This window comes from Mercenaria mercenaria, chromosome 11 (genome assembly GCF_021730395.1).
Source record: "Mercenaria mercenaria strain notata chromosome 11, MADL_Memer_1, whole genome shotgun sequence".
NCBI lineage: Eukaryota > Metazoa > Mollusca > Bivalvia > Venerida > Veneridae > Mercenaria > Mercenaria mercenaria.
The window spans coordinates 27,930,585-27,952,082 of NC_069371.1; the positions used below are offsets into that span (position 1 = coordinate 27,930,585).

The following is a 21,498-nucleotide window of genomic DNA, read 5'->3' on the forward strand; positions in this document are numbered from 1 at the left end:
TGTAGGTAATACACCTCGCTATTATTTCGCCGAGTACCTCAGTCATGCCGTACATTAAAGACGCGCCACAGTATAAATGATTTTTTGTGGGTTTCCATGATGATAATTATTCATCATTTGCATACGTTTAGAAATACAAATATTTAATTACAATATATAAGGCCAAGACTTTGTGTTTAATGTCAGTGAATGTAGCTTGATACACAGTACTTGGTGTATTAAATTGAGTTCACTATGTTTCTATAGTGTATAATGTTATTTATCTATATTTTTAAAACTATACTGAAATGAGATTGACTGAATAAGTTTGCAGATGAAGTTTTGAAAGCACATTAATACAGGGAGAGCTGAATTGTCCACCTGTCGTCTTGTAGTACAGTGGTACCATGCCAGTATTATCAGAATGATTTTCACTAAGTTCCTCTGGGAGAAAAAAGTAGGTCACTAGGTTGTTGTGGGTCTTTGCGCCTCAAAAGCCTAATGGTACAGTGTCTACTTTGAGTGCTGAAGGTCAAGGGTTCGATCCCCGTCTGTGTCGCACAAAAAACTTAAAAATGGTACAAGTAGCTCCATGGCGCTCATCATTAAAAACTTAAATAAAAAGGGGAAACCGGCTTCACTTGTATCATACCTTCGTGGCGATTGGTTTATCAGAAATGAGGTTTCGAGAGTGATTATTATATATTGCAGAACTTACTTCATAATCAACAACTTAAAAATAAATTAGACTAAGTATAAAAATCATTGACACCTTCAGTTTTCCTCTCCGTAAAATTGTTCGTTTGTTTGGTTTGCCGAAAGTCAGTGATCTTTGGCGGTGGCGGATGCTGAAAAAGACTTTTCAGAAGTATTATAGTGATGTCTTAAAAATATGTCAATTTTAAGCCAGAATTGAAAAAGTTTACACTTTATGTTGAATATTTTAAAGTAAAATAGTGGCAAGGCTTCAGTCGTGTGCAATGATGAAAAATGAATAAGCACTGGGAGAAAACTTGTACATATAACCAACAGTAATGTAAATCAATATAATTAGTGCAAATAACAGATTTAATAAAACTTAAATGATTCATGCATACTCGAAGGCAATGAACAGCCTAATAGACAAGGGGCAGGACGTGAAGTGGTTGCAATGGTTGTATTAAACGATTTCAAACCAAAGTCAATTGCATTTGGTAGTGATAAAGTGGAACTAGGGATTCTCAAAGAAAACATAGAAATGTCTGCCGAGTTTGGTGCTATTTTTCCCCATCAAACATAATTGTGAACGACGTATCTTTCATTGCTTTCCCATAATTTTCTATGTTTTCTGTTAGAATCCCAGGTTCTAATTTATCACTACCAAATGCATTCATTGATGGTCAAAAGCCACGCATGAATCTGACAACTTGTCCTCAATAATCTCTGGCCTGCCCAAAAGAACTCTTTAGTTTCTTTAGAATGCCTCAATTCAGAAATCGTTTTGCAATCATACCATTGTAAGGTATCTTTGAACAACTTACATGAAATATTTGGTTTAAACAATATTCATTTTCCAAATATGCATTTCATACAAACATATATTAATGTGATAGGATTGAGGAGTAAGCTAAAAGCTTGTATTAAAACCTCTTTCCTGGAATAATGAAATATTTGATGTAGAATATTTCCAATCCCATCTTTTAGTTTCAACTGTTTCCTCTTTATAGAAACCACTAAATGTTTGAACAGTCCATCGTACATTATTTGTAAAACATTCTTGTTTAGGAGTTTTTAATAGCGAAAAAGTCATGTGCCTCTTAGACGGAAATCTGCACTTCATGAATCTTGGAGTGGAAATAGTGCATATCTTTTATAAAATATACATGTCCGGCAGCTCTTTATGTGCCGTTTATTGCACTTACATTTCGTTTGCTAAATTCAAGGAACTTTGTTTACAGCTAATTTTATTATTATATAAAATAAAAAAGTGGAAAACACGACATAAACGAAAATGCTGCAGGCTCGGTTTGATTGAGCCTGTTCATGGATGGTAGTGGAAGTGCAAAGCTACCGTCCACGCCCTCTAGCCCCGGTTTGTGCAGAACTCAACATTTACACATGTTATAAGTACCAGAATGTAATTTAGATGTATTTATACTTCGGTGAACATGGACCCTTCAGAATGCGATTCCATGAAAAGCGGCGTATGGTCCCCAGATAAAAAAATAATGGTTGTGCCCTAAACGAGAAAACAATGGGCAGAACTAAACAAACTGGAATTTAGGGAGGGGATCTGTGGTTATGGAGCCTGCATATCACAGAAACTGCCAAAAGACAAAAATAAAAAGCAGGTACCATATCCAAGGGGTGATTAAACAATACCCAAAGCTTTTAAAGCGGGAGTATTGGATTCACCCAGGCCGAAATGATCAAGCTGAAAAATTAAACAGTACACTAACACAACATAAATGTCGTGCTGAACGATCCGAAGAGATCGAAATATAAAAGTTATTATAAAAGTCAGTGAATTCAATTGTAAGTCGCGCAATACTCCCTACCAAGTTTCATGAAAATATGACATGGTTTTTATCAAACAAATTGTTATTTTAAAACATCAAAGGGCCACGTGATGCTGCACAAAATGTATAACGCTGATCAGACAATATTTTGTACAAGTAACACAATCAACATGTTCTGAGTGTTGGACACTATTTCCAAGTAAAAGTTTGCGTCCGAAATTGCTTGAAGTACATGTTTGCAACAAAAAAGATATATTTGAGTATAAAATTATTTATGAAACATGCATAACCGAACTTTTATGAAATTCTTCAAAATCAATTGTTTTGTCATGTTTAAGGACCTCAGAACAGGCTAGATTGATCATAATGATTAAAAAATTGGCAAGAAACGAGCCCGTTCAAATATCAAAATATGCACATGACCATTTTATACCTTCAATAACTTCGACAAATCGAAATTTACGACGATGAAACGCAAAACCGTGTGTTACGTAGACATAGAACTGATGCATGCACATATCTGTAGAGTTCAAAATACCATTGAAACCCACTTACTTGATGAAAAAGCAAGCAAACGTGCAATAATTTTAGCAAATATCCACCATTTTGCAAGTTTGCAGCTATTTCGCTCGCTGGAAGTAAGTGTGCAACCACTTCACGTCCTGCCGCACATTCCTGTAGTAACGCTGTGACGTACGTTTTTAATGAAATTCCTATTGTCCTCCATGGTCTTATGCGCCTTTAATGAAACCAAAAACTTGAAAATGAGACTACTGTTGATTGTTTTCTCGAAAGAACACGTGACCGATGACGTAGTATAGCCAGAGAACAGAAAGTTCAGAGGCGATCCATTCTACATGCAAGCTCCTTTCGACTTAGTGCAGGAGTGTACTAGGAATAAGGTAAGTTTGGCCCATTATCATTTTTGATTAACCAATCTTCCACAATTTACAGACAGTAGAGAGTAGTACTTTTAACTTAATTTTTCGAGGTATAGGTGACTTGGTAAAAGCATGTAGCAGTTTTTTAGTAAACAGTATCACTGTATCGGAATCGGAAAATCACATCACATTGGGCAAAGTAAGTTGTTTATAGATGGGGCACAGTATAATAAAGTTTATATTCTTGACTGAAGCTTTATGGGTACAAAAATGTTACATGGACGATGGTATAATGATTCTAAAGCAAAACACTACCATGACTATGTTATGGTTATTATATGTGCCCTCAGCGTTCATTAAACGTGACTAAAATTTATCTTTATTGAATTAAATTTGTAACCGTCTATCATTCCGGCATACTAGTATGTATGTTAGATGCCAGTAATTCTAAAGACGTGGATAACGTTGAAACTGTGGTAAACTTCTAATATATATAATAATTTATTTAATGTATGCTATCTTAATACTTAGTAATGGACTTAAAACCAAACGCGCGATAATGTATCACGTAAGAATCCAGCACTAAAATAAAGTCAGAAATTCAATGATTTCAATGTTGTGGAATGTGTGTATGTGAGTATTCTATGTAATACTTTTGCATGACATGTATCAGAAATAATAATTACTACATAACTTTTACTTACTTTGCTATGAATTGAAGGCAAACAATAATATGGAAAAACACGAAGACACCATTCAACTTAAAGATGCAGGAACTACCAATGGTGATACATGCCCCGAGAAACAGCGAGAGACTTTAGTACAGACAGACTTTGAGGAGGAGAAACTTTTTCACTATGACGTGTTTGAAAATCCGCCCATTTTTTTGGCTATTGTCTTTGCAATGCAGGTAGGTCGGGCAAGGACCTCTGACAATTTGAAATGAAATCTAAGTTTCTAATCCTAGGTTTGAAGCATGACAAATCACTCGTAATCTACGTAAATATTTTTTTTTGAAATCGTTTTCAGTTAATGCATTACAATAATAAATATATCAGGAAATGTTACAAAATGCTTTAGAGTTAATTTCTATCGCTTTTACTTGTTGAAAAGCTCTTATTGGTTGTTACAAACACTACAATTTCATTTGTATGTTTCCTGTCGATGATTTCATTTTAATTATTAAATGATGAATGTTACTAGGCAAAAAAATAATGTTTTTTTTCTTAATTTTCAGATTATCAATAATACACTTCATATGTTATTTTAAAGAACCCGATATTTAAAATGTGCACTTTTGTTCAGTTACGATAAAAGCCGCTTAAACTGTAAGAAAATATATATTATTATGTGCCCTTGAAGGATAAATATTTAACAGAAAAAACCCACATCTTCTAAGAACTCCGCCTCACGAAACACAACCTACAGAAGTGCATTAATAGGCGTGCATATGACCAACACGTACCACGCACGCACGCACGCATATTTTGCTGATATAAAAGATCCTGTATCAAAACATACAATTATAAACAGTGTTGTTAGTAAATTGATGGAAAATTGTGTAACAGAATGGAAAACGGCAATAAATAGGCCAGATAGTTCTAACGGTAGAGGTCCAAATAAGTTAAGAACGTATTGTACATTTAAAACAGAATTTGCTGTAGAACACTATTGTAAGTTAATTCTTCCCCCGCAGTCACAGGTCAGCTTTAAGTAAGTTCCGTTGCGGTGTAGCCCCATTACGGATAGAGATGGGGAGGTATGAGAACCTTGCAGTTGAACAGCGTAAATGTCCGTTTTGTAATAACATAGAAACAGAAAACCATGTACTATTAAATTGTAGTTTGTATGAGGATATACGTTTGCAGTTAACCCAAAAAGCAACAGACGTCGAACCAGTTTTTTTAACATTTTCAGATAAGGATAAGTTGAAACTATTCCTCAGTGATTCGAGGTTAATTAGATTAAGTGCCAAAACCTGTTATAACATTTTAAATAGAAGAATGTTTTATATATGTAAATAATGTCCATACAATTTGGTATTTTAACATGTATGATACTTTGTATATTACAAGAGGTTGCTGCTAATCCGGTCTCTTATGATCTTACTAAGGTGACATTTGGTTGTCATTGATATTTCTAAAAAAATATTGTAATTCAGCTGTAAGCCTCTTATCTTCAATGCATTTTAAATTAGGTATCAGCAACTCATTTTCCTGTTTAGCTCGACCTTTCGAAGGAAAGTATGCTTTGTGCTGGTGTCACGAGTTTAAAGTCTTTCTAAAGCAAGTTCTTTCACGAGCTATACTAAACTAGTGTGTTTACTATCGTAGCAGTGAGCAACCATGCCCCAAACTTTACAGTGGTGCCTTAACTTAGAATTTTGGTTAGGCGTTGACACAGTCAGATACCCTACCATCAACTCTTAATAGTAGAGAACACCGCTACACCAGTACAATCCCTTATGCTGAGCGCCAAGCGAGGAAGCTAGTACCATTTTTTTACGTCTTTGGCATGACGCGGCCGGGAATCGACCTCCCGCACTCGAAGCGGACACTCTACCACTAGGCTAACGAGGCGGTTCGAAGAGAGCTATTGCACTCGCCCTGGCGTCACCGTTGCCGTTGATTAAAGTCTTCGGTAAAGTCAAGTGTCTCTGTTACTATCGAGGATGTTGATTTGAAACTTAAAGTGGTTGTTTACTATCAAAGTCTACGCCAGATGGACAATCCCCATAACTCTGATTTGACTTTGACAGAGTTAAGTGTCTTTTAAACTTAGAATTTTTTGGTTAGTGTTTTTGATAAAGTCAAATATCTATGTTACCATCAAAACTTCTTAAAGTAGTTAAGTAGTTATTTACTATCAAAGTCTACACCAGGTAAAACAATCCCCATAACTGATTTGAACTATGACAGGGTTATGCTCGTTCTTTTTTTGTTTGTTTTTGATAAAGGCAGATTTCTATGTTACTATCATAGCTTTTTAATTGAAACTTAAATAGTTATTTACTATCAAAGTCTACATTAGGAGAAACAATTTCCATAACTCTGATTTGAATTTTGACAGAGGTCTGTCCCTTTTAATTTGGAATGTATTGGTTAATGTTTTTAATAGAGTTTAGTATCTCTGTTATTATCAATGGCTTTTGACGTGAGACTTAAACTAGTTATTTAATGTCAAAGTCTACACCAGGATAGACAATCTCCAGCTCTGATTATATGTTTGAGGGAGGTAAGCCCCTTTTAATGGCAATGCTCTGGTTCAGAGTCAAGAACTGAGAAAGGTCGAGTGTGCTGTTTTATGGACAGTTGTATTGTGCTTCAATGTAATTTTAGGTCGTACTTTTATTAGTTGTTGTTGTTTTTTTGCTGTTTTTTTTATTAGCGATTAGCAGCAATATCTTGGTTTTATCACTGTAATTATATATGTACATGTGAATGATAGACATACCTAGTGTAGTATTACAAAAGTCTCTTATAATCCTAATGTTTTGAATGACTGTGTACGGATGTTTTTAATGTGTTAATTATTTTATGTATTTGTATTCTTTGTACACAGATGAGACTATGATAAAGAATAAAACTATAAAAATATACGAACCTCCACTTTAGAATATAAAACTTTTCTGTAAACCTAAAATTTGTCCCACTCCAACATCGTGACATTGTAACACTGCGTGCGCAGGTTTTGTTTTACAAGATGGACTGTACTAAGAATCAAGCCAATTGTAAATACATCAGTAAATTACAACAATTTGCTGACCAGTTAAACAAAGTATTTAACATTTCTGAAATAAAATTCATGAAATAATAACAAAATAATATTCAATGACATCAGTTGTAATGAGAACTTCGTAATATCTGACCAGTTTTGATAGTAAACAAAGTCATTTAGACCAAAACTTAGGACTAATTGACAAAACATTCCACCATCGCGATATTTGCAAGAGAAGTAAATTTCAGCAGTTATCTAAACATGCAAACAAAATTATTAGTATTTTCTATCCAAACCAATAACAGATAAAATAAACACAATGATCTTATTAATAATCGAGAAAAAAAAACATGCAATATAAAATATTCTGTTTATATGTCCAATTAGAATATCTTTCTCTGGTGAACACAACTTTTGATTTAATATTTGAATCGGATGCTCACTTTATGAAATGTTTTTCGAGTTTTCATCGAAACAAAGAAATATCCTCCATACCACATTGTTATTGTTAAAGTGACTAACCCACAACTTAAAGGCGAAAAATAATTTATCTCAAAAATCCATAAAAATTGAGTTTCATTTTCACCCACTTAAGTATTTTTCAGTGTCATACTTACATTTTATGCATACCTTGGTGGAAATGAACATATTGAAAAATTTCACCAAAGCTGTGGGAGAGTACGTCAATACTACATTTGTTTATTTTTTTTTCTAGCAAGTGTTAATGTCATTGTCGAGATCACTATCAACGGCGTTACTTGTGGCTGATATTGTTTGCGCACGGACGGACGAAAACTTTAAAGCACGGCTACTAAGTACAACACTTTTTATATCTGGCATTACAACATTTCTGCAAAATACTGTTGGTGTCAGGTAAGTTCATATAGTTATAGCAAAATATGACATATATCTAAAATTACTTGTAATTCGTGAAAATTCTGAAACTTGTTTTTTGAGGGTATATTTGAATCATTTCTATGAGATTGTTGTTTCATTTATGTCGCTTTATGCTCGATATTTATAATCGTATCGCTAAAGCTTAAGAATGAGGATGCTTATATTTGTATGTTATTTCTTTATAATCGCATTTTTATATATCTTTTGTTTAAAGAATGATCATTAAAAAAGTAATGAAGAATATCGTATAGTTTTGCCGATTCAAAATTTGATTTTAAATACGCCGTTCAAACTATATCCAGCTCTTCCAATGTATGTTAACATTATTTGCATCAAAGGAAGTCAAATATTTACAAGAGTATTTTAAACTTACAATGACTATACCATGGCACTTCGAGTAATTCAAGATGATCCCCCAAATACAGCTGCTTAACATAAACAAAAAGCTGTACAAATGATTTTCTGATTGCAATAAAACGACGTTATGTTTTGATAATTTGTAACAGCAGGTGAAACTTACTTAGGTTGATATACACTATCATTGTTACAGTTTGAGCTAATTGACATGATTGTCACTCTGCCAGTACTTTAAATAATAACATCATGTACATGTTGTAAAAGAAAGATTTCTTAAATTAATGAATTTATGATTAAATGCTTTATATTGTAATAAAATTTGTTTTGTCGGTAGATTGCCTTTATATCAAGGACCGGCAATGACCTACCTAGTTCCTTTGTTGGCTATGTCCTCATTACCAGAATGGCGTTGCCCAGATTTGACATTCCAAGGTAGGAAAACCTTATTTATCCGAACTGTCAGTCAAATAAAATGATAACCAATATGCATATTATATTCTTCAAGTCGATTCTGTATAACCAGAGTGGGGTTGACATATTTAACCCACCATTTTGGCATTCTAAGCTTTCTGACTTACGGTTGGTACAATGAGCTTACTGCACTGATTAATGAAAACTCGAGATTTTATTATATGTTTCTATACGTTTTTATAGAATTGAAATCGTATCAGTTTATGCAAAGGTACTGACCTGCTTATCGTCAACACCTCTCAGTATCCGGGTGGATATGTAAATATACCTAAATTCAGAAATATGTTTATATTAGACTTTATGCAGGGGTCACAAATACGTATGAAATGAATACTTTTACACTGAACTTATGAATAAAACTGGGTTGATGCCGGTTCATAGGAAAATAATAAAACATATTTACACAAATTTTATTTCAGAATTTATGAAAGGTACCTGAACATTAGAGGTCTTTTGCAAGTGAAAAAACAGAACGTTGTGAACATCAGTCACGACATATTTGTTAGAAAAAATAAACAGATCCGTGTGCTTCTTTATATATATGTGCTTATTTCTATGTTTTGAAAAATTTTAGAAATGCGCCACTCACCGGGTCCAGCGGTTTATGCGCAATACATATTACTGTTACATTTATATTCGTTCACTGTCTGTTAAGAAGGTTTATTGGGAATGCCACATAGACTGTCACATTCATTCGTGTACATACCTTCATTTAAGCACATTACAAAATTGACAAGAAGATACTCTTTGGTTTCCTTATGAAAACATGTAAGTAATTCTACTGATATGAGGTCGTGACATAAAACACTTTTGGTCAAACTTTAAGATAAAGATACAGTTTTGTAATCTGACAAGGAATGACGTTACGGGGTTTTTATGGTGCTACATAACACTGGTTGCACCATCATATATCCGAATGATCAATCATGATAAACTGAATTTGATAGGTAAAGAGCATAGATATATTTATATCAAGCAAGAAATATTAATCATATATGCCTTTGAAACAATACAGGACACGCATCATAGTGCGAAGAAATACGTCTCCTTTAAAGATATCTGTCCAGCATATTCAAATTTACAATGTACCCCCTTACTTATATGCTTTTCTTATGATGAGGGATATAATTAAAGAACAATTCTGAAGCCATGCGTGACCATTTTTAAAAGCAAACAAATTTTTCAATTCAACGTTGACGCATTATTTTGCATTGGATATTTAATTTAATTTCTGTTGTTTTTTTATACCATTTCAATTGTATATCTATCTTAATTTAAGGCTAAATCTAATTATGCCAATGTTCAGGAATTTATGGAGAGAAACGTTTATCACTCAGACCTCAGACAAACTGACTTGTCACCTGTGTCATTTACAGTTAGTCTGTTACAGTACAGTAGGAAAAAAATACGAGGGCTTAGAGCGAAACTGCTCTATCTGTATATAGAAATTGAAGCAGATAGACCAGTTTCACTCAAATTCTTGCATAACATGATTACTGAAGTGTGATGTATACTCGTAGATGTTATTATGTATAGAGTAATGATAAATGTTATAGTTTCTTCCAAACAGATACACCAGATATAGCCAATACCACTGGTTTACCAACAATATCCAATGCGTCTGATTCGATGGCATATGACCAAGCATCAGTTCTTGACAAAGTACAGAGGGTAAGTGACTAATTGAGCCGCGCCATGAGAAAACCAGCATAGTGGCTTTACGGCCAGCATGGATCCAGACCAGCCTGCGCATCCGCGCAGTCTGGTCAGGATCCATGCTGTTCACTTTCAAAGCCTATTGCAATTAAAGAAACTGTTAGCGAACAGCATGGATCCTGACCAGACTGCGCGGATGCGCAGGCTGGTCTGGATCCATGCTGGTCGCAAAGCCACTATGATGGTTTTCTCATGGCACGGCTCACTTTACTTATTAAACATCTACTAATGAAACTGATCCACCAAATCACATTCTTCGTAAATGTCATTTCCATTTTGCAAGAGCCACGTGATAGAGAAAAGTTTGAACAACTTTATTGTCGGAATTCTATGTAATGTCCGCTCGTGTGATGATTTATGTTAACTTAGATATTCTTAAAGATTCATATCGAACTAGCAAAAATCACAGGTAAAACTACACTTCTTCGACAAATTTTCAATATATATGAAAATCTAAATTGAAGGTGAATGAAAGTTTTTGCAGCAAATTTCCAAAACATAGAAAAGACAATCCGTGCTTAACTGATACACGCCATAATGATGCATAGTGAGTCAGATGTCAATGTAAGCTTATTCAACGAAAAAACCGTTTCAAAAGTTTTGATTATAAAGGAATAATTTTTCTTTGCCTAAGCAGTAGTATTGTAACATTATTTGTTATCTTTTGTCTCATGAAAGCAGCCATCTTATATTTGATCCGTTGTATTTTGTCCAATCTTTAACAAGGTTACAGTACTTTTTGTGATAGCAGGTGCTTTACATATGCTGGTGGGCCTGAAATTATTTTAGTTCTTGTACTTTGCTTTAGCCGTATCAGTAGGCCTACTACCTTACGTTTCAGCTCAAATATAGATTCACGATAGGAGGTACTCTACATACGTTTGTGGGCCTTACATTTGATCTCTTGTACGTTTATGAGTTCTGACAATGATACACTAGTTTTTAGTTTGAAGGCATTTACATCGTAGCGTCAGGTGCTCTAAATATTGGAGGGCCTTAACCTTATTGATCTCCTGTACTTTGTTTTCAAATATAAACAATGTTATACTACTTTTTAGCTTGAAGACACTCTTGTGCTACAAGGTGTTTTTACATATGTTGATGGGCCTTGTATTATTTGCTTTCGCTGTAATAGGCTACTAGTACTTTATTTGCCAGTATGAAGGTAGTTTCATGATAGCAGATGCTGGACCTTAAATTTGTTCTCTCTTGTACTTTGATTTTACCCAATATGTCAACTTGAAGACAGTCTTAAGGTAGCAGGTCCCCAATACATGTTTGTGGGCGTTGCATTTGATCTTTTGTACTTAGCTTAAGCTTTAACAGCATCACCTTTCTTTTTAGCTTGAAGGTAGTCTCATGATAGCGGGTGCTTTACATATGTTGGTGGGCCTTACAGGTATCGTCGGTCTTTTGATCAACTTTATTGGACCGGTCACCATTGTACCAGCCCTAACCGTAATTGGAATATACATCTACAAGGCAACAACGAAGTTTGCAAAGACACAGTGGGGTGTTTCAATGCTGTACGTATTTAGACTTCCTGTTACACTGCTATTTGATAATATCATAGGATATTCTAAAGATTTGTGAAAAACCCCTGTATCTGATGATAGCGAAAGTATTCGATCACAAAAAAGTTTTTTAAATGTATACATGAAAATTATTTCTTTTGTTTTATCAATAAAGTGTATTAAGAAAATATTTTGAAGCTATATTGGTTGACAAACTATCAAAGAAACTAAGTGATAAGAATATGTTGTAGGACTGTGTGCTTAGCTATGGTATTGTCGTTCTACCTGAGGATGAAGAAAACGCCTATACCTGTATGGTCACCTGGGAGAGGCTTTCGTATTGTGCGGTTTCCTTTCCATCAAATGTTTTCGGTATACTATTTTTTTTCAGAAATGATAATTATGAAATATACTGTTTTAAACTGGCAGCGTTTAGTCTGTTTGATAAAAAGCGTTCTTTTCACTGAAATATAAAATCTGGCACTGATTCTTCACAAAAATGGAACTTCGCAAAAAGATAATTTCAGTCTGCAAGAAATAAAGATTTAGTTGTACTATTTGCCAAAATCAGGCACACTGTTTGAAAGGTTATAATTGGATACCGTTAAAGCACTGTTGGATATTGTCATTTACAGAGTGTTATGGTGCTCTTTATTAGACTAGGAACGTATTAATCCTATTTTAGACTTCCTACGTTCCGTTTTGCTTAAAGTGTATGGGTCACTCTTTCAAGCATCTAGTCGACTTTGTTTCATGCTATCTTTGTACGTTTTTTGTATCATGTGACCTAATAATAACTATATACGTCACACTTCTTTACGTTTCAGCTTATATTGGAAAGGAGAGAGTTTCAAATAAGCTTTCAGCTTCCTACTCAATCCTGTATGCTTTTTTGATATATATACATGTTGTAAATGAATTGTGATTAATAAAATATTGTTTAGACCAAGCTTATATTGAATATCAAAATCATTTCCCGTTTTGTCAGTAGAAAAAGAATACTGGTAAACCAAAATGTCGTAGAAGGCGTGACAACAGTTTTCTATTCACCCTATTACGCCTAAATTTGTCAGATAGCGGTTGTATCTTTCGCATTATCTAACTTGTATCCTATATTAAATATCATATTTTACTAAATATTTTATGAAGATGCACTCGTTTTGAAAAAAAAATTCTTGTTTTATTTTAGGTATTGATTTCATGTATAGTCGGTTGGTTGGTGAGCGCGATTCTCACGGCGTGTGATGTAATTCCCAACGATCCATTAAGTGATAGTTACTATGCCAGAACTGACTCCAGACTTGAAGTAATAGGAGAGACGAGTTGGTTTATTTTCCCTTATCCTGGTAAATTATTCTACTGAAAGCATTCTTACATATATATACATTTGCAAAATATTAAAATGATAAAGAAGGCGGTGAATAAGAAGTTCAGTTCAGTTTTTCTTCTTTCAACAAGACACTTTTGTTAGAGGACTATGCAATCCTGTGAAAATGGTTATGTCTACATTACTGTTTTTAATTATTTTATTTGTTATTATTATATCATGTGTGTGTGTTAAATTTCATAGTGTTTTCTGTCTAGTCCCACGGTGACGCAAGTTTTTCTTGCGATATCTTGATTTCAGCCATGTTTTGTTGAATATGATAATGTTTTGAAAATTGATCGCTTTTAGGCCAATTTGGACCGCCGGGATTCGACACGGGTGCTCTGATAACTTTCCTGATGGGTACGCTGAGTTCAGTAATAGACTCCATAGGTGATTACTACGCATGTGCAAAAGTTTGTGACGCTCCTCCTCCACCTAAGCATGCTGCTAATAGAGGTATTTTCATTGTGCATACATTAGTTTAACATGCTGATATTACAACTATAACGAATTCATGCTAATTTAATCCTTTACGGAGAATTTGATTTTTATTACCACCATGAAACGTTCAATAACCAAGTGTGAGCCTTCCAGTTATTGCTATTATGTCACACAGATTCCCTAATTCACATAAAAACTGTTTTACATCCTTTGGTCATGTATTACTTTAAACGATGAGTGTTTAAAATAACTATACTAAGAGATAAGCATATTTATCATTTATTTTTATTGTTAAGTTTTTATTCAATGATATCAGTATGCCATACGACCATAAAGTTCATTGACGGAAACTGGTGTTTTGTTATCAATCCCGTTTTGACTTAAAGGTATAGCTATAGAAGGATTTATGAGTTTTATTGGTGGATGGTCTGGTGCGAGCCATGCTACATCAACTTTTGGCGGCAACATAGGAGCTATTGGAATTACTAGGGTATGATTACAACTGATGATCAAATTAAACTCAAATCTTGTTTTTTTTTCCAGTACTTTGAAGTCAATTTACAGTCTTTATGTTATTTCTGGTTATTTTGGGACCATGAATTCTATTCAGTATTCTATTATAAAAAGTTCCAGTTAAGCTCGTAATGGGTGAAGTGATAGGTGTTGCTGTTTTCATTTCTGTCGTGAAAAGACTCAGTCATACTCAATATACTAGTAATAAACTGTCGAGCATAACGTTTTCATATGTGAAATTATGTTATTTATGCAAAGATAACATTTATATATTGATCTGAAGTAGGATATACCATTTATATATTTGAGCCATTCAATTAGGAAACCTGCATTAGTAACATGGTATGATCTTGCATAGCAAATACTGTACAATTCTCGAAAGTCATTGTTTTTCTTATGCACATGCAGAAATTAGCAGCTATTATTTCAAAGACAAATCAAATCCTTCCATATTTTACATATTTTCAAATAAATGTTATTTTTGTTGTCGTGGTAACGAAAATTCCAAAACGCCTACGAACCATGAAAATTCAGAGGATTATAGATAACAGGTTCGTGATGAAAGAAAAGGGGTTGAAGCTATTAACAGCCAAAGAAATTTATCTTTGTAACTCTTTGTATCAGCTAGATCATTTCAAACTATCTAAATATTTAAATGTACAGGTCCGTTTTAGAAATTTCACATAGGGACAAATGTCACTTTTTTTCTCGCATACCCCTCTATGTTTCAGGAACGCACAAGATTCTTTTTTATGTAACATGTTCAATACTTCCACTGATAATATCTGTCACTTTATTATTGGTTGTAAGTTATCCTTTTCCTTTTGCTTCCTCCTCTTTTCATCTGCTTACTATCGTTTGGTAGATTATGCTGAGGACATCACAAGGAGTTAGTTGTTGTCTTAGTTAACTATCACAAGACATAAACCCAAACTTGCATAGTAACTTACATTGCCAGATAACTTGTTATACTATGTAGATCAATAAGTCCGCCCTATTTATATTGAATCCATGATAATACTTAATTCTGCAGCTTGATTTACCTAGGCCTTTCGGTTGTTCCTCAGTTGTTTATGCTTTTTCTTGTTGTTTTTAATATGACCTTCAGCTTGTATTTGTGAGGTAAACAACAACGCAAACTTTCTGATATTCAACGAACGGGTTCGTTTTGAAATTTGCCATCTTTTAGCAGCGGGTAGTGTATTCTTAAACAAAATATTTAAATACAGTAAAGAAAATGTCGTGGTGTTGATTTTACGGATCTAATCACCAATATGCAATATCCTTGTTTTATAATTAGCACAAAATAAAAAGAAAGTCTGTTTGTTTTCAATGAGATATTGAAATAAATCTTGACCGATAATTCTGATGTTTTCAATCCGACTGTAGTTGGCCTAGAAGAGGAAAGAAATAGTTCCAAAGCCTTTAATTTACAGCTAAATATATTTGCAAGAAAAACGTTAATAAAGACTTCTAGTACTTGATGCTATCACCTAGTTTTATAGATCTTAGTTTTGATTTTTGTCACTTACACAGGTTTTTCAATGAAACGTGTCATATTTATTTCCAGTATTTGGGGATACCGACCACAAAGAGCTTAGCCTTGCTTTCCCCGATTAAATTGGTTAATGATATAACTAACAATTATAATAAATATATGATGAAAACAGAAAAGTCTTAGACGTATTTATATCTGATACTTTGATTTAACAGTCCAGCTAATGTATTGTTTCATTCAGGTGGCAAGTCTTAGGGTTTTCCAATTAGTTGGAATTATTTTTACCGTCTTTGGTGTGATTGGGAAGATTGGTGCTATTTTCGTCACTATTCCATACAGCGTCATTGGCGGGATGATGATGATTAATTTTGGCGTACTGATTGGAGTGATGCTATCCAATTTACAATTTATAGACCTGTCCTCGACAAGGAACCTTGGGATTATAGGAATGTCTATACTGATGGCGATGATGTTACCATACTGGGTAGAAATCACACCAAACGCGATACAGACAGGTAAGTGAGAGTGATGTTGTGATCATCACAACAAATGCAGTAATAAGTGATAAGTGATGGCAATGATGCTTTAATAGTGGACATAAATCACACCAAACGCAATACAAACTGGTTAGGAGGGGCACTATTGTTACCATACTGGATCGTATCACACTAAACGCTATACAGATCAGTAAATGAAGGTGTTGACGTTACCATCACCCTAAATGCATTAATAAGTAGTCAGTGATGGCAATGATGTTACCATGCTTGAACCAAAGCACACCATAACAATATAAATTTGTAAGCGATGGTGGTAAAATTACCAGTATGGATTCAAATCACAACAAATGCGATACAGACCGGTAAGTAAGGTGATGATCACACTAAAAGCATAACAAGTGGTCTTGGTTTGCGTTGATGTTACCATACCGAATACAAATAACACCTAACACGATACAGACAGGTACGTAAAGGTGATGATGTTACCATACCGAATACAAATAACACCTAACACGATACAGACAGGTACGTAAAGGTGATGATGTTACCATACCGAATACAAATAACACCTAACACGATACAGACAGGTAAGTAAGGGTGATGATGTTACCATACCGAATACAAATAACACCTAACGCGATACAGACAGGTACGTAAAGGTGATGATGTTACCATACCGAATACAAATAACACCTAACGCGATACAGACAGGTACGTAAAGGTGATGATGTTACCATACCGAATACAAATAACACCTAACGCGATACAGACAGGTACGTAAAGGTGATGATGTTACCATACCGAATACAAATAACACCTAACACGATACAGACAGGTACGTAAAGGTGATGATGTTACCATACCGAATACAAATAACACCTAACACGATACAGACAGGTAAGTAAAGGTGATGATGTTACCATACCGAATACAAATAACACCTAACACGATACAGACAGGTAAGTAAAGGTGATGATGTTACCATACCGAATACAAATAACACCTAACACGATACAGACAGGTAAGTAAGGGTGATGATGTTACCATACCGAATACAAATAACACCTAACACGATACAGACAGGTACGTAAAGGTGATGATGTTACCATACCGAATACAAATAACACCTAACACGATACAGACAGGTACGTAAAGGTGATGATATTACCATACCGAATACAAATAACACCTAACACGATACAGACAGGTACGTAAAGGTGATGATGTTACCATACCGAATACAAATAACACCTAACGCCGTGCAGACCGATAAGTGAGGGTATGATGTTATCATCACACCAGTTATTGTTATATTTTGTAAGTGAAGAAAATGATGTTACCATGTAGGACACATATCACATCTTACGTGATATAAACTGGTAAGCGATGGCAATGATGTTACGATACTGGATAAAAATCACAATAAAAGCTAAACAGACCGGTAAGTGAGGGCGATGATGTTACCATCACACCAAATGCTTTAGCGGCCATGTTTTAGGCCAATCGGAATACTTTCATCAGTCTTTTTAATTTGTAATAAGCCAATCAAAGAGCATGTGTGTAAAATCATTTTAAAATCAGGCAAGCAGATTCTGAAAAGAATATTTTGAATTTTCCGCTAGATACATATAGAGGATAATTGTTGGTTTCGGTGTAATATCACGTTATAATTTCACCGAGTGGACACCAAAAGTGATATTTTCACGAGTGGCGCAGCCACGAGTGAAAATAACAACTTTTGGTGTTCACGAGTGAAATTACCGTGGTATTACATCGATACAAACAATTTTTCTGTTTATTTTATGTCTAAAACTCTACTTTTGCTGTGTTTATTTCAATAAAATGTCGAAATTTGCGGGAAACTTTATCAGGAAGCATCGCAAAGATGACGTCATTTTAACGACGTCATCGCCATATTGTTTCCTGCTTTCAGTACGCTCGGTAAACTTTTTGACGTTAATCCGGGTATCAGATTTGATAATTTTCACTGAGTGGCCAGTGAGTTTATCAGGATATAATTCACCGTTATATTTCGATAAACCACCGAAAAACATAAAATAAATATGAGTAAATTACCACGTACCTGATGGCTAGGATATTACCAATTGCAATAGTATCAGAATTCTTGGTAGATTATCTTCTATACAATCAAAACAGTGGTTTGAGAAATGATAGCACTTAAAGATTTTTCTGTTTTTCTCCTGTTTTTTAACCATGGTCACTGTATTTCTTTCTGTATATATATATATATATATATATATATATATATATATATATATATATATATATATATATATATAGGGGTACCAACACTTGACAGCGTTTTCACGATGTTTTTGGCAAATCCTGCATTTGTGGCATTTGTTCTCGCATGCTTTATGGATAACACAATGCCAGGTAATGATTGTTTCAAGCTTTCAGTTTTAACATATTTAAACCCGTCTTGGTAACATCAACAATATCTTAAATTTATTTTCATTTTTATCTGTACTAGTGTTAATGGTTTAAGTAACTTTTAGCCTGTTGGCGGCAAGTAAATCTGTCTTTGCGACCAGAGCAAACCAAGACAAGCCAGCACATCCGTGCTGGATAATCATGGTCTGCTCTGTTCCACTATTTAGACAGTAATTTCTCATCGAACATCACTGAATAACCTATGCTCGCGGTATTCCTATGCTCGCGGTATTTCGATAAATATGCTTTCTGCAGAAGCACTGATAAAAATATTTCATCATGCTATGTTCAACACCGACCAGTGGTGAAATGCCTTTGCAACAAACGTGGCGATAGCCGCGCGTGCCGCTCACGTGACGTATACAGCAGCCGATACATTTTACGCAATCTGTATCCGGCGCACAAATCTCACACAAATATGTCAAAATCATTAAACTAAAGTTAGTTTTTTAGAAATCATGCATTACATTCAGATATAAGATACATTTAAGAGCAAGATGTGATGAATGTGACGCCTGGCTACACTACGAGTGCCTTTCGAACCATGAAAAGATCGATGTTGATCTTAGTATTTTGACAAAGTCCAAATGGTTCTTTCTGAGATGTAGGGAGGAGTAAATTTCCTACACACAAAAGAAGTGTAGAAAACATTAGCGAGTTAATCACTGTCGTTGTTTGAATTTTTGATACTTGAACATTCTGTTTTTAAACAACATTATTATACGTTTTAAGCTTTGTTCTAATAGTGACTCCATTTCGGAAAGGGAAATATACACATAGAGGCACATACTAAATTTTATCCCCATTTATTTTGTTTTTCACATAATAAATGAGTAATGTTCTAAATATTATATTCGCATATGCTTGTTTGTTCATTTGTAGCCTGCTGATTTTTTTTTCGTCCTTAGTTTACTCGATATTACATACCGCCAGCATAGGTTCCCTTCAGCGCGAATTTTCACCTTTTCACGTATGCCGTGTCGATAGCTCACGAGACGACTAAGTCACGTGATGACGCACATCAACAATATGTTTCGATAAAAGGAGGATAACTATATGTTTTTGCATAGGCAAATCGAAATAATAATTTTTTCTTGCTTCTTAAAAAGATTATATATGTACAAAATACCGCGAGCATAAATTCCACCACTCTAATACACTGTCCAAATTCAATGATGTACCTGTCCACCTAAACATTTATCAGGCTAGAGGGTAAAATTTCTAATTGCTCGAAATTTGGATTTGTTATACTTTTGGCGTATTTGTTTTCTTTTTTCAAATTTAAGTATGTCACAGCTATTAAGACAAAATAAAATTTTGCAGGTACTGAAGAGGAACGAGGCCTATCTGCTTGGAAAGCTAGTATGGGCGTAGAAAAGGAAACAAACATATCAGAAAAGTCTACTAAGGACGAAATCAGGCTGAGGAAATTAAGGAAAACAATTTACACTGTCCCTTTTTCAAAACAACTTGTCAAAAGATTTAAATGTTTACGATTTTTACCATTTTATCCAAAATAGTCAAGGTTGTCCATGCGTCAAATAGATTTAATGAATTCATTCATTCAATTTAGTGTAAACCTCATCCTTAATGGTCCTATTAGAAAACCAGTGTGGAGAAAAAATAATAGAGTTTTTTTTCCACAAGACTTAACTGGTATATTGACTTTTTGTTGTTGAGAAAGGGAATACCCGGCTGTCGTCCTAACGAGGCTCTTTCGTGTTAAGGAAAGCACATTTTCACTCAGTGAAAGATCATTTTCTCGCACAGTTACTGTTTCCTTCAAGTAATAGAAAAATGAAATAAAACAATGACGCTCTTTAACATGTTTAAGCACTCTTTATAGCGGCGCATTAAATCATTCATGATCAGCCTGTTCATTCTCAAACTACGTCAAAACTGACGCAGTAAATGATACCATTGTAACATGCCCCCAAATTGAGAAATTACCATTTAAATGGGATTCTTCCAGTAAGACAGCATTTCAGACACATAAAAATTTCAATTTTATATAGGCTTATCCAGTCCATTTTCTAACAATATTTCTTTAGACACACCTTCACCCCTTGTTGTATTGCATTTAGAGGCAAAATGCCCACTGACACCTACTATTCTAAATACAGAATTGTTAAGTCAACCATTCAGCCAGACACTAGTAAAATGTTCCAAATTTCACAGAAAACATATTGCCTGATTTTGACACAAATTTTATGATTGTGAACATAACCTTTTCATCCAATCAGCTTACGTCTCATTGAATCTTACGAGTTTCCCTACATTTCTTTAAAACTTTCCAAAAGAAAACAGGTAAGGGTAGATTTTTCGGAAGTACAGAGCACCTAAAATTTGCAAAGTAGGCTCACAACAAAAGGAAGCTGAAATGGAAAAATATTATAAACGGGTAGCTTTAAACATCTAACAAGTACATATTAATTTATGTGAAATATAGATAGAGGGGGAGGAAGTGGTTAAATGGTAGCGGGGGTGGGGGGGGGGGGGGGGGATGGTGGAGGAGGAATTTGAAGGGGAAAAGATGAACAAGGATGAATATACAAAGGGAATGCCACGTTCCTTAATAACAGTCACATTACCACATTCTAACGTAAACCACAAAAGCGCAGTCACATGTATGCACTAAAATCAAATACACAACTACACACAACTAAATAACATAGAAAACATTAAGGCACCGTCTT

At 34.4% G+C, this 21,498-nt stretch overlaps 1 protein-coding gene across 3 annotated transcripts; it reads left to right on the top strand.

Annotated features, from left to right (window-relative positions):
- The first annotated feature begins 3,716 nt into the window (after nucleotides 1-3,716).
- On the top strand, nucleotides 3,717-20,626 carry LOC123532962 (solute carrier family 23 member 1-like). Of its 3 annotated transcripts, none has more exons than XM_053518792.1 (13): nucleotides 3,717-3,834; nucleotides 4,080-4,268; nucleotides 7,791-7,948; nucleotides 8,664-8,761; nucleotides 10,371-10,471; nucleotides 11,861-12,042; nucleotides 12,282-12,402; nucleotides 13,220-13,376; nucleotides 13,706-13,855; nucleotides 14,227-14,330; nucleotides 16,093-16,366; nucleotides 18,650-18,745; nucleotides 20,126-20,626. In XM_053518792.1, the coding sequence occupies exons 1-13, from the start codon at nucleotides 3,787-3,789 to the stop codon at nucleotides 20,320-20,322; spliced, it is 1,875 nt and encodes a 624-aa protein (XP_053374767.1). In that variant the 5' UTR covers nucleotides 3,717-3,786; the 3' UTR covers nucleotides 20,323-20,626. The 3 variants fall into 3 exon arrangements, with proteins under 3 accessions (XP_053374767.1, XP_053374769.1, XP_053374770.1); XM_053518794.1 differs by having other exon boundaries at nucleotides 12,282-12,372; XM_053518795.1 differs by lacking the exon at nucleotides 18,650-18,745.
- Nucleotides 20,627-21,498: the final 872 nt, after the last annotated feature.

Excerpts from the sequence above, each read along its gene's own strand:
- LOC123532962 (XM_053518792.1), top strand. The coding sequence starts at position 3,787 with ATGTTAGATGCCAGTAATTCTAAAGACGTGGATAACGTTGAAACTGTG. Across the intron at positions 10,472-11,860 it reads TTCTTGACAAAGTACAGAGG|CTTGAAGGTAGTCTCATGAT; the intron begins GTAAGTGACTAA and ends CTTTCTTTTTAG. Across the intron at positions 13,377-13,705 it reads GTTTATTTTCCCTTATCCTG|GCCAATTTGGACCGCCGGGA; the intron begins GTAAATTATTCT and ends GATCGCTTTTAG.